The sequence below is a fragment of the Hirundo rustica genome, chromosome 1 (assembly GCF_015227805.2).
Source record: "Hirundo rustica isolate bHirRus1 chromosome 1, bHirRus1.pri.v3, whole genome shotgun sequence".
In the NCBI taxonomy this organism is placed as follows: domain Eukaryota; kingdom Metazoa; phylum Chordata; class Aves; order Passeriformes; family Hirundinidae; genus Hirundo; species Hirundo rustica.
In genome coordinates this window covers 14,332,181-14,346,711 of record NC_053450.1, presented here as the reverse complement: position 1 = coordinate 14,346,711, position 14,531 = coordinate 14,332,181, and the positions used below count along the sequence as shown (strand labels likewise).

The window sequence follows — 14,531 nt, the reverse complement described above, 5'->3', positions numbered from 1 at the left end:
ACAGAGATTTGCCTTTGTATGATCATCTGAACTCTGCCACATGAAAATCACTTCCAGAAGAGTTCCATTTCTAATAACAGCTACTGTGACAATGAGATTAAAAACAACCATCCTAATTTTATCACTGAGAGTGCCAATGGAGAAGGCAGTATGGCTTTCCAATTGCTTCCAAGGAGTGATGACAGCTGCAGTAAATATCCTACATCTCATGTAATGTTTAAAAAGCTTCAAAACAGTTAAATTTTTTTGCATTGGTAATAATGTAACAGTAAAAACCCCGAGACCTAAGTGCTCAAAACTCATCTGTACATTGATGAAACATTTTGTCAGACTGCATACTTTTCTCAAGTATGCACAAAAAATCCCCAAATATTGGTAAGTGATTTACACCTCCAAGTTCCTGAACACCAAAGAACTTGCTAAACAGGAAGGGGAATGCACATTGCTTCTTGCACAGAAATGGGCTCCAAGAAACAGGAAGGATGTGCAGCAAACACACTGCAAAGCAGGATACAACGTGTGAACAGAACAAAGGCAAAGACCAACAAGTCTTAAATGCTCAAAGCAACATCCTAACACTCACTTTCCAGAAAAAACCCAAATATTTACTAAAGAGAATTAGCATGTTATTGCATGCATAAAACAAAATTCAGGCATATCTTCAAACTCCAGTGAGTAAATAAGCTTCTCAATTGACTTTAAAATTTGATTAAGCCAAAAGGAATTAACAGAATGCTTATCTGAAATAAATATCCACATACAAGTCATTCAAAAACATTCCCACACTTATGCTGAAGTAACTTTGTGTATGAACATTACAAAAGACATTGTCAAAGTTAAGCTCTACTGTCTTGATTTTAGATTATGGAATAATCATACAAAATATTAACAAGAATATTTAATACATGAGCCTGAATATTTTCCGTTTGGTACATTAACCATTTATTTACTTTCCATCAAGCTGATATGATTCTGTTATGTGGTAACCTAATTAAACTGCTACACACTGTTGGTAAAGCCAGTATCACATGTCTGCAATCTTAATACAGCTGGAAGATAAAAAATATTATGAAAGAAAAGTATGCTCAGAACTGTACCATCAGTGAGAAGGTATTTTGAGGTTGTGTGTAAATATGGAAAAACAACACCCAAAGTAGCCATATCCAAAAAAAATATCTCTGGCAGAGAAAGATTAATAATAAAATACTATAGCAACAGTAAGTTGAAGATACATGATCCTTTTTCAAAGACTAGGAGTCAAAAAAAAAAAAGTTTACTCCTCTTCTTACAAGGCCTTTCATATGGTCTGTAATATTTATTTAAAAGGTGGAAGAAGAAAAAGTCCTAGGACTGAATAGGGTGTAGGAGTTTTCATTTCATACACACCACCAAAGGCCTTTCAGTATCTGCACCTGCTGGGTTTCTCCCTAGGGCCTGCAGTTCGGTGTATTCACCTATACCACACTTAACATCAGTTGCAAAGCTCTAATTCTCTTACAATAAACTGAAAACCAAAGGAGAACATCTAATAATGTTCAGTGTGCAAGCAGACATAATGCACTGTCTCAGCAACAAAGCCATCACTGGTCACCTCCCCACCACAGAGTCAAAGTTAACACCTACCAGGACAAAAGGTAATCATTATTATTGGCTGCATTTCAGATGTAACATTTTCATCACTAAAAGTTAGGAAGTTATTTGAAAGATATCTGGTGGAAACACTCTTGTTCTCAGTATCAACACAACCAAATAGGAACCACGAGATCTACTGTTTTTCACAGGAGCTATGAATACACAATTACCACAACAGAGACCAGTTCGATATGCACTGTAAGAGAGACAAAAAACCTGAGAACTTTAACCACTAATGACAGCAGTGTAGAGGGCAACACATTATTTCTCTTTGCATGCAGTGAAAGAAACAAAAGCCCTTTCTGAAGTAAGATTTTCCCCTAAAGTCTTGAAGTGTAACACTGCTCAACACATTTAAGCCACCTCCACACTCAGATTAACTCCTTTTGTCAGCACACTAGTTTCACGGTATGAAGCGATACCAGATGTTGCAGTTCTAAATGCCTCACTAGGGTACACTTACCATGATACTTAGGTGATGCTGAGTTCACCACTGCACTCTTACAAATCATTTAAAGTTTGTGCTTTGTTAGCACATATCCATTGCTATCCACTGACAGAACACACTGAAATTTGCATTCTCAGACCACCATGATATGGCTACTTTAACCACTGCAGTTCAAGAAATTTCACTAAGCCTGAAAACTGTTATATTCCAAGGAGGCTCTTGCCCTTTCAACTTATCAGAACACATTAATGCTTTTTCTTCTGAATTTAAACACAGATTATATGCCAGAAGTTCCCTTCTGGGTTAGATTCATGCAACTCATTGTTAACATATGAAGATTAATAGAATATAAAACAAAGCTCTCCTGTCTTCTCCGTGGTTCAAGGTATCCATGAATACATCAAGCCAGTATTCAATTCACACACCAACTCTCAGAGCCAGCATAATGTGATCTGATTTTTTAGGGAAACAGGTCAAAGAAAAGTCAACAAGATTAAACTTCAACTTAAAATTCCATCTTAACTCCTTTGGAAGACACACAAAATACAATACAGCCCGAAGGACATTATATCCTAAAATTCTACTCTACAGCTCTGCAACATCAAGAAACTCCACAAATAACAGCACACAGAACCCACCACTGTGCATTCTTCCAAAGTCATCAGAAAGGGTAAAGAAGGGGGAAAAAACAAAACACACACACAAAAAAACCAAAACCACAAGAAATGCTAGGAAAAGCACAAAAGCACAATATTCACAACTTAAGAAATGTCAGATATTTCAGCCAGTTCAATATAGGCATCACCAGTACACTATGGAAATGGATTGTTTTCTTTCAAGTTGTCAAAAGTTGTCACTTTAAAAAGTGCTCACACAAACCTTTGCAAGAAAAGTCTTAAGAGACTGATTTTCAGTAACCATGGTACTTTACTGTGATCAAACATATCATCCTGAAGGGCTCCTCCCTATGAACAGCTGAGGATACAGTCCAATGTATCCAACCCCTTTAAGGCAAAAACGGATGGTAATAAAAAAACAAAGCACAAACAATTTAAATATCACCATTATGAATTGAATAACTACTGAAAAAGAATTCAATAATGATGTGAGGGTTTTTTTTAAAAATATAGTCTCACATATTCTTATCTATGTTTTTATAAATAAATAAATAAATTCTTATATATACACGTAGCATAGGTAGGAATACAGAGCAGTAGGCACACTTCAGCAACACCAAATCAGGGATGATGTAATGAAGCTTAAAGTAACAATCTTTGATTAAATCAGTCATATCTGACACAAGAGAATGTGGCACTATAGCCACACTGCTGATGGTGGTGCACAAACACAGAAGGCCAACAGCTTCTAACCATCTTCTTAACATATTTATGTTTTGGCCAATGTATGTTTGTATTTACTATAAACAAACTTACAAAGATATCTTAAGGTTTAGTGGCAATTTATTAGTAGTATTAAGGTTTTTGCACACCAGCAGTTATGAAGATATAAGAATAGAGACCTATAGGCATTTTGAGAAGCCTACGTAACTTCTTCTACTTCCTACGATCTGTAAGAATTTTATGCAATGGACGTAACTGTAAAAAGAAATCATATGCAACAGTTGAGTAAAAAAAGAACCATTCCCACTAATGAAATGACAAAAGCAATGCATATATTATTGCTTCAGCGTGAGTTAAGGATTTAGTTGTATCACTATGCAAGAGCCATGTACAAGCAAACCTTTTTCAGTCAGCTAACACTGTTATTCAAAACCGTTCCTAGGCGTGTATTTTTTTGAATGTGTACCTAAATGCAAGGGTAAGATTTAAAAAGAAAAAGTAATTTTGGAGCTTAAGAATTTAGTTAGATTAATTTAGTTACTTTTACCTTCCTTCTTAGAATAACCTCATGCAGAATATTTGCAAAGAATGAAACACCTGCCCAGTAAAAGCATAGTGCCTTGTAACTACTCTGAAGGCAAATGTGATTAATAAAAACACCTATCTGGCCCAGCAGCACACTTGTGTTGCTAAGAGCTCCCCATCTCCCAGCCCACAGCTGTCATTTTCCAGAAGAAAGTTTCCATATATCCATCACCTACATATCAGTGGTCTGAAGCCACAATCCACCACATGGAGTATCTGGCTTTGGATATTAGTTCAATTTCTGAATGACACAGAATTTGATGTTCATCTTGTAAAAATGCTACTTACCCCACCAGATCTCATGCCTCTGAATGATACACCAGCTCACTTCTGCCTTCATAGTTTTCTATGTTGCCTGATATCACTACTACAATCACGAGAAATGCATAAATATGCCAAGGAAGGCCTCCATAAGTGCAATTTTAGACAGTGTAGTAGGGTTAGAAGTTTCACTAGGGAAGCATTTTAGAGAAGTCTCCAAGATTTGACAGAAATATAGTCTTCTGTTAACCTAAAAATCATTCAACAGAGTTCATTATTTCTTATGTTCTAAAATCCATCATCTTATAGTTTGAAATTTATTACACCTTACTGAAAGAAAAGGCTATAATATCAGTGAACCAAATCTGATTAATTTCAGCAGCTGAATTACAAAAAAATTCAGTTCCTATTGAAGAATTTCTAGACTACAACAAACCTGAGTCCATCAACACCTCTTGCAAAAAAAGAAAAGGAGTAAGCAAATTACAGCATTGCTGTGCAATTCTTTCTGACAACTTGCAAGAATCATAGAATTGTTTACGTTGGAAAAGATCTCTAAGATCATCAAGTGCCACCATCAACCCAACCCCACCACAGTATTCACCATTAAACTATGTCTTTAAGTGCCAGGTCTACATGTTTTTTTCAAACACTTAAGGAATGGTGATTGCACCACCCTGGGCTGCCTGTTCTAATATTTAACTACCCTCTCAATAAAGAAATTTTCCTAATATCCAATCTAAACCTCCCCTGTACCAAACTGAGGTGATTTCCTCTTGTCCTATCACTTGTTACCTGGGGGAAGAGACCGACCCCACCTGGCTACAGCCTCCTTTCAGGGAGTTGTAGAGTGAGAAGATTTCTCCTGAGCCTCCTTTTCTCCAGGCTAAACACCCCCAGCTCCCTCAGCTGCTCCTCATCTGACCTGCGCTCCAGACCCTTTCCCAGCTCTGTTGCCCTTCTCTGGACATGCTCCAGCCCCTCAATGACTTTGTTGTAGCAAAGAGCCCAAAACTGAACATGGGATTTGAGGTGCAGCCTCACCAGTGCAGAGTACAGGGGACAGTCACTGCCCTGGTGCTGCTGACCACACTCTGATCCAGGCCAGGATGCCACTGGTCTTTCTGGACACCTGGGCACATGCTGGCTCAAGTTTGGTTGCTGTCAACCAGCACCCCTAGGTTCTTTCCCACCAGTCACACTTTCCCAAGCCTGTTCACTGCCACAAACACAAGCTTTCTTGGGGCTACTTGAGTGGAGAAAACATGATGGAATCTCTATTCAAATTTCTAAAACAAAAAAGCAAAGACAACGGGATAGAATATATGGCACTTAATGTGATCTTTTTGTCAGGATGGCCAAAAACAAATACATGAATTCTTACATCTCACCTAAAGGAAAAGTACATTTTATAATGTGATTCTGGAGAGTTATTCTTTACCCTGCATTTTCTAATTTCTTAGAAAGACTAGACCTCCTACACTGGGAATCCATTTTCAATTCAAGTTTATTTATTAAGAAATTGAACAGATTAAAATAAGAAAGAAGTTAACTCCAGGATGCTCTATTCATACCAGATTTTAAAAAGAGGCCCAAACAATAGATATTGCTGCATCATTACATATTAAGTTTTAAGGTAGCATCCTGACATTTAGAAATTCTTCTTTTCATTACAAATACTAGGGGCTTTTTTACTTTACTATTCCTCTAAAATAGCAAACTTTCTAAACATACTTTCACATTCTCACATAGAGAGATGACTGATGCATCCTCTATTTTGCACTCACAGACTCAAAAGCCACCTCCCTAAACATACCTTTGCTTTCAAAGCAGCCCCATTTGAAGGACTAATTGTGACACTGCCAAGAGATGAGACACCACTGAAGAGAAAGAGATCACCAACTTCCCTGATGTGCACCAGAATTCAGAATTCTTGGCATGTAATCACCCTGGTGATCATTAAGATGACTGATGAAGAAGTCTTGTTACTTTCTGAGAGCAGACAAGACATTTAAATCAGTGAGGCATTGCAAACACTTCAGAAGACTTTCACTAAGACATCTGAAGGACTTAGAAGATACTTTGTTTGCAAAGCAAGCAAATTTATGCCAACATTGCTCTCCATCAGAGATGTCAGTTTATGAACCAATGCCCTAAGAACACTTTGTCTAGGAGACATCTTCATGAGGTGGAAAGGTGAAAGCTTTCATAGTTTTCAGTAAATCACCTCCATCTGTAATGACTCCATGTGAGAGGCACCACTGTGCTGTACCAGAGGAAAACACAAGAAGGAAGAAAAAAGCGTGAAACAACAACCAAAAACATCATGAGATTTGCTGGACTGCCAGAAGCAGAGCAACAGGTCCATTCACAGTTGATCTGAGTCAACAGCAGCTCATAAAACAAATTATATGCCTGATAGAGAAAAATCAGGAGCAAAATAAATCCAATTTACCAGCTGTTATCAAAGTGTATGGCACCAGCCTGCAGCAGGAGCAGTCTGCTATGCAGTACCGGGTTTTTAGGAACATTTCACAACTGGTCAGTTTTCTCCCCTCCTTGAAAATGCCCCATGCACCAAAGCCATTGGCACAGATAGTTGGACAGACCAGGGCAGAAAAAACATGATTCAAATTTTCTCCTTCACAAGATCTACTACACAAAAATAAAATATCCTTCCTCTTCCCAAATATTTACTATACCATATATCTCCAGAACAAGAGCTGAAGACTAGCACTAATAATGCCAAGCAGGCTTCAAAGCTTGTCTCAAAACTATGATCTTCTTTCTCATAACCACGGTACCAACTCTCTTCTTCACAGTTCAGAGGCACAGCATTCTGCTGACACTTGGCAAAGACAATGAAGTACCAAACAATGTTTCTATCCTTAAGAAGTAACTATTTTCCCTGTGTCACGAACCAACACAAAAGGATCCAGCAGCAAAGCCAAGAAAAAACTTTCGTAGATGCTCTTCCACTTTAGGCCTGCATGGACTGTCTGGATTAGAATGGCTCTCTTCTCTGTTTAGTCCCTCCAATCCGTCAGTTTATTTTATTTCTCGTTAACCAAACGCAGTAGGTCCTGGCAGCCCTGACAGAGATGACAAAAGGCACAACGGGTGAAGGAAAAACCCACCCATCGTGCTTCTCAGCTCTTACACCTAAGGAGTTTTCTGGGGATATGGTATGAGTATGGGGTATGAAAGCTGAAAATAGCAACTCTAGGCACAGGGGCGGTAGAACTGAAAAATGAAAAGGGACATTTAAAAACAATGCACTCTGCCCTGGCCCGGCCTTGGCTTACACAGGGCAGGAGCCGCTCCCTTCAGCAGGGACGAGCACGGGGGGCTCCGCCACAGCCGGGAAGCTGGGCAGGGGCAGGAATCCGTTCCTGCCCCTCGGGAAGCGCCGGTGCCGGCAGGACACGAGGCTCCGCCGCGGCACCGCCCCACGGACGGGCCCCGCCGGCGGCTCCATGCGGCCATCCCGCCCACCCCGCTCCCGCAGAGGCTCCGGGCCCGGCGCTCACCAGCCCGTCGATCTGCACTTGCTTGACGGCCGAATCTCCCGTGGCTGCGGCTTTGCCTTTGCCCTTAGCGGCGCCGAAACCGCCGCCGGCAGCGCCCGAGCCTTCCTTGCGCGACGCCATCGCTGCCCCCGCACGGCCGGAAAGGGAAACGCGCCACACCGGAAGCGGCGGCGCGGCCGGGGCGGTTCGCGGCCAAACGGCCCCGGGCGGAACGCAGAGGGCCGCGCGCGGGGTCCGGTACTGCTGCGGTTCCGCCTTGGCGGCCCTGCTCCACCCCGGGGGCCGGGTGTGATTGCAGAGACGGCGCCCTGTGCTTTGTGCCTTGTGCCCTGTGCTCTGTGCCTTGTGCTCTGTGCCCTGTTCTCTGTGCCCTGTGCTCTGTGCCCTGTGCCCGATGCCTTGTGCTGTGTGGCTTGTGCCCTGTGTCCGATGCCTTGTGCCCTATGTGTTCTCTGTGTCTTGTGCTGTGCCCAGTGCTCTGTGCTCTGTACCTTATTCCCTGTTCTCTGTGCTTTGTGCCCTTTGCTCTGTGTCCTGTGCCCTGTGCTCTGTGCCTTGTGCCTTGTCCCAGTTCATCCCGCATGGGATGGGCCCAAACAGCCTTCCCTGTCAGCTTTCCTCTCCAGAGAATCACAGAATCTTTCCAATTTACGTGGAAAAACCCTCCAAGATCATCGAGTCCAACCTATGACCAAACACCACCTTGTCACCCGCACCATGGCACTAAGTGCCACGTCCAGGCATCTCTTGAGCACTTCCATCGATGCTGACTGCCCTCCCTGGGCAGCCCGTTCCAGTGTTTAATTGCCCTTTCTGTGAAGAAGTTCTTCCTGGTGACCAACCTAAACCTCCCCTGGGACAGCTTGAGGCCATGTCCTCTGTTCCTGTCATCCTGTAGCTGCCTGGAAGATGAGGCCGACCTCCATCAGCTACAACTTTATTTGGTTCCAATATGTGGAATATGTAAAAAAAAAAAAAAAAAAAAAAAAAAAAAAAAAAAAAAAAAAAAAAATTAAGAAAGCATGCTCTTTGACATTTGATCTTTGTATACCTTCAAGACTAATCAACAAGAAAGGAGATTTATCTGTGAATTAGATACCAGCTAACAAGGTCTAAATGATGTGCAGGCATTAGAAAGAAAAAAATACTTGTTGTCTTGTTAAGGTTTAGTGCTGGATATGCTTCAGTGATCTCAGACCTAGGGGAGAGGTGAACAAAGAGCTTGGGAAGAATGATGTGCCACTGACAGCGGACACAAAGAATGTGGAATTTAGGGCCACACGGACATTTGGCAGAGCCCCCAAGATAAGGAAGAAATTAATAAGGACAACTCAGCAGCTGGGCTGAATCAGCTCCCATGGGGTAAAAGGTAATTCCAGCAGTGGAAAATCATGATTAAGAAACCCACCAAAGCAAAGGAAGAGAAAGACTTAGCATGCGGATTAATTAACATGAGAAGCAAGAGAATCACTAACCAATAGAATACTAATTAATAGAATAACTAAGTAACTTCTAACAAATGCACTTCAGTGCCTTTGCTAAAATGTATAAACAGTGAAAAGTTTTGGTAGTCATTGTGCTGGCTTTGGGGATTTGCCACCCAGCACCCCCTTCTGCACAGAACTGTAAATAAATCAAATACCTCAACTCTCTGTGGATTGGCCTCTTGCACACTGGGTGAAAGAACCTGTTTGGGCAACACTTTCAGGGAGATGTAGAGAGCAATAAGGTATCCCTCGAGCCTCCTCTTCCCCAGGCCAAACACCTCCAGCTCTCTCAGCTGCTCTTCATCAGACCTGTGCTCCAGACCCTTCACCAGATCCACTGCCCATCTCTGGACTCGCTCCAGCCCCTCAATGCTCCTCTTGTAATGAGGGCCCTAAAATTGAGCACAGGATTTGAGCTGTGGCCTCACCAGTGCTGAGTGGAGGGGAAGAGTCACTTCCCTGGTCGAGGTGCCAGTTGGCCCCTGGCAAACCATTTCTGATGGCCCAGGAACCTCCATCTGTGCATTTCTGTGGTCACGTTGGGTGGTTCTTATGCCACAGTGACATGAATTCCCAGCCCTCTTGCTGGGCCAGCACTGGGCTTCAGTGAAGGCTCCCCAGCATGGTTGAGGAGACTCTGGTCTTGAGGGGGGATTTACACTAATAAACCTGCATGTGTTGAAGGAGACATACTTCTAATAGATTTGAAAGCTTTGTGTATTATCTTTACAAAAAGCAAACAGCTGTGGAGTGATGTGAATGCCTGTCCTGAGAATGAGTAATGAGGCATCAGTGCAGAATCTTAACATTACACAAATCCCTGAACTATCAACTTCCCATGCAATTCTCACGAATGAGTTTGCACTGCATTAAAACAGTTGGCTTTGCTTTGTGGCTCTGTTTTGTTTGAGATAGGGGGTTTTTGTGCATTTTTAAAGTTTAATTTCAAACTCTGCTCTTCAGATTCCTTCTGAAAAGCGCAACAGGCTGTGAAAGACAGCCCTACCAAATCCCCCAAATCTGTTCAGACACTATGCCAAATATGTTACTTCATAAAAATTTATCTTTTCAACAATGTAGTTAACAGTAATTTCTAATTAAGGGTGAGGAACATATTTATCAACACCACTATTAAAATGTATCTGTATTTGCCTGCAGACATATACCCAACATTTGCCTGTTCCTATAAAACAATTCTAACATCACTTAGACTAATCCCTATCAGTTGCTTGCATTGGTGCTGGAACAAATTGAAGCAAAGAATCCAGTATAATAATCATCCCAGCAAGGCAAAACATATCCTAAATGCCATTGATATCGCTGACTAGAACTGCATTGACTCTGACATGAAATCTGGACACCCAGCTCTGCTAAGGACACCTTGTGATCGATGTCTAAAGCAGGGATGGATGAATCCCACTTTACATTTTCCATTGGGAAAATAATTCTTAAATGGAGATTGAAGGGGAAGTTCAGAATGGCAGCATCACTGAGGTCAAATGTGCCTTGTGCCCCAAAGAGACTGAAATGCTCGTGCAGTGGGATTAGCGTTTTTTTTCTACAGTTCGTAGAGAGGCTGATGCAATAACAATTGCACGCACAGGGCAGCGTGCTGTGGCCATCAAGCTCAGCCATCATGTAGGTGTTGAAAATTTGAGTCCTGCCTTTAGGTTTCCATGATTGAAGGCTGCACTCCCACTGGCATGCCTTTTGAAGTTTTTCTAGAGAATGAAGTTGTTTAATTCAATATTATTATTTCACTTAGCTGTCATATTAACATGAATATCCAGTTTTCATTTGCAATATCATAGAATCATAGAATCATAGAATATGCTGAGTTGGAAGGAACCCATCAGGATCATCGAGTCCTGCTCCTGGCTCTGCACAGGACATCCCCAAGACTCACACCATGTGCATGAGAGTGTAGTCTCAATGTCTCTTGAGTTCTCTCAGGTTTCATACTGTGACCACTTCCCTGGGGGGCTGTTCCAGTGCCCAAGCACCCTCTGGGTGAAGAAGCTTTTCCTGATATCCAACCTGAGCCTCCCCTGACTCCGCTTTGTGCTCTTTCTTTAAGTGCTGTCACTGGTCATGAGGGCAAAGAGATCTGTACCTGCCCCTCTGCTTTCCCTCCTGAGGAAGTTGTAAACTGTGCTGAGGTCTCCCCTCAGTCTCCTCCAGGCTGAACAGACCTGCTTCTCATACAGCATCTCCTCAAGCCCCTTCATCACCTTGGTTTCCCTCCTTTGGATGCTCTTCAATGGTTTAATATTGTTTTTATATTGTAGTGACCAAAACTGCAGTCAGCACTCAAGTGGAGGCTTCCCCAGTGCAGAACAGAGCAGGACAATGCCCTCCCTTGCCCAGCTGGCAATGCTGTGCCTGATGCACTCCAGGACAGGGTTGGCTGTCCTGGCTACCAGGGCACTGCTGGCTCATGTTCAGCCTTGACATCAAACTCTGGGTCCCTTTCCATGGCAGTGCTCTCCAGCATTTCATCCTCCTGTCTATACACAGCCAGGGTTGCCCTGTCCCAGGGGCAGTATCTGGCACTTGTCCCTGTTAAACTAAATCTGATCAAATAATTTTATTTAAAGAAAACAAAAAGTAGGAAGTAATACTACGGTAATTCAGTGATTTTCAACTCCCATCCATGGACTGCTGGAGATCTGTGGAATACTTCAAAGATGTTGTTGAAGAGCATTTAAATAGAAAAACTTACCTTCTGACAGTAAATGAACAGTGCTTTACCATTGGCAAATTCTTAGGGATCTGAAAAAGAATGAAAACTCCTGGGATAATACAAATATGTGTATTATCCTGGCCTATGAAGTTTTTGAATAGAAAATCAATGTATTTTTTAAAAATACCAACAACAAGCAACAAACAAACCAAAACAAAAAACAACCAAAAAAACCCCAAACCAAAACTAAAAAAAACCCCCACAACGACCCCAAAAAACCACCAAAAAACCCCAACAAGTAGCTACAGCACAGAACATCACCATGTTCAGAGATATTGCTGTGGGCACCCAAAATATCCCTATGCAAGGGACTGGCATGGGGCTCACTACTTAATACACTGCCAGAATAATTGAGTCAATTTTGTTAATTATGATTAACATGAAAAATGAAAAACAAATATAAACTTTCTACTTTACAAAACTCACCAAACCACTGGAGGCAAGAGGCTATAAAAAATTTCACCGTTGAAAATTCTGAATTCTTGAAAAGGAGGTCACTAAAAGGATGTCAGTGTGAAGAATTTAGAAACGTTGCCCAAGCTACTCAGGAAAACTACAAAACAGAAGATTTTCATCACAAAATACTTTAGAAAAATGCAAGTAGTACACAATCTCCATTAATCATTTTTAAATTATACTCTAAATCAAAAGACAGCTGGAAATAAACAAAACCCTTTAATTCCAACCTCGATGAAACTGAGGTGTGTCATATCCCCCAAAGCACCTCTGCACCATATCAGGGCTGTGAGCAGAACTAGAGATGCTAAATAGAAATTATCTGATTAGGGTTCAAAGAAATAATCCCTTCCAAATTATCAGACTGACTTTACCTTAAGGGCTAAACCAACTTGAGTTTCATTTGTGTATGCTGCAGGCTAAGACCATGCACCAGAGATGGGCTAGCCTGCAATGACTTGTTACCACTTGGTAAATAGGTCATGTCTGAATTTCGTGTTTTTCTTCCCTGCCTTCTCAGCAATTCCAAGTATTTCTAAGCATAATGAATAGTTTAATTTCATTATCACAAAGTGTAGAAGAATAGGGAAGAATCACTTAGGACACACATAACAGTCTGTACTTGCACTGAGACATAACAACACCCAGATACAAACTTGCATAAATAACTAAATTTACCTAAACTAGCATTAATTACGTTAAAAAAAATTGTTTCCAGTAAAATAATCTCCAAAACTCAGTAGCAAAAGATTCTAACACAAACTTAAAATTGCCTTGTAATATCTTGCAGTTCACAGAAGTTTCAAGGTCAGAAAACCTCAGTATTCTGAAAGAGGTGATGTGTTCATCAAGCTCAAGCTTTCAAACATGGGGAGACACAGGCTTGTGGTACATCTCCATATGAATGACCCTTTTCAGTGTGCCACAAAGGGAATGTACCTATAACTGCCTCAGCAGATTTGTGCACTGCTTACCAATGAAGAATTTAACTCTTTTCCATGTAAAGTAAGGCTTGTATTTGGGAGGAGTGTAGTGATTTTAAGGCTGTACTTAATCTTCACATTCAAGTATAAAGCTATTCTGCATAATTCCGTGCTTGGCATGGCCTCTCCTCCTTTTGAAATCCCTTTCTTATTCACAGGACACCTTTTGATAGGAACCTCTCCTTTACAAGCCATTCTTATATCCCTTTGGGATATAAATCCTAATGATAAGAGGTCCCTCTGTGTATCTGTGAAGGTATCTGTGGTGGGTTGACCCTGGCCAACAGCCGAACACCTACTCAGCTCTCATCCTGCAGCATGGGGCGAAAACAGAAGGATGGCAAGAAGACCTGTGAATAACATTTCCGAAGCCATGGAACAGACAAGATCTCTTAAATGCTCACTCTCTTCTTTCCTTTGTTTTCCCCCACAAAAAATATAACAGGGACCCTCAGATCTCACCATGCCGTTTTGCCAGGTGCATGCCTCTGTAACAGTCTAGAACCTATAACTGCAGTTATGTTCAGCAGCACTGTCTGCCACGTGCAGGGAAATTCCAAATTCCATCTCCAGCCTCAGGAACCAGCCTTGTGTATAAGCCTTGTGTAATTCAGGAGTTTTGGCTGTTTGTGCCCTGCTGACCACAGCAATTTAAGACTCAAAGAAATAAAATATCCCCAGGCATACCAACCCAAGTTAAGGTAGGTTCTCCTTGATAAATGAGGCAGCACTCCATTCCAAATTTGTTCAGATACCACTGATCATCAGCTGCAACTCACTGAAGTCAGGACTTTTGCATACTTATTTCTACAGCATCTACAATATCCTGTTTCACTGATAAATAATCACCTTCTGAAGTGTTTACTACGTTCCACAGAGGAGCTCAATGGGAAAATTTAAGATCAGGCTACATAAATGAATGGGCATTTTTTGCAGCTGGATTTTTAATTACTATTATTTCTCATGAGGCTAGCTGTGATTTTAGAAGTTAATGATACCAGTGCTGAGGTCTATTCCACATTTTTTTCCACAATTTTTTCAAGACAATCAAAGTAGAAGGAATTGG

At 41.4% G+C, this 14,531-nt stretch overlaps 1 protein-coding gene across 1 annotated transcript in view; it reads right to left on the bottom strand.

The window, feature by feature from the left end:
* The window catches only part of EIF3H (eukaryotic translation initiation factor 3 subunit H), a 91,256-nt gene extending 83,322 nt beyond the window's left edge, over positions 1 to 7,934 (bottom strand). Inside the window, exon 1 of the mRNA XM_040077417.2 lies at positions 7,797 to 7,934. Coding sequence (XP_039933351.1) covers positions 7,797 to 7,916 — 120 coding nt within the window. The 5' untranslated portion in view covers positions 7,917 to 7,934. The remainder of the gene's footprint in view (positions 1 to 7,796) is intronic.
* Positions 7,935 to 14,531: the final 6,597 nt, after the last annotated feature.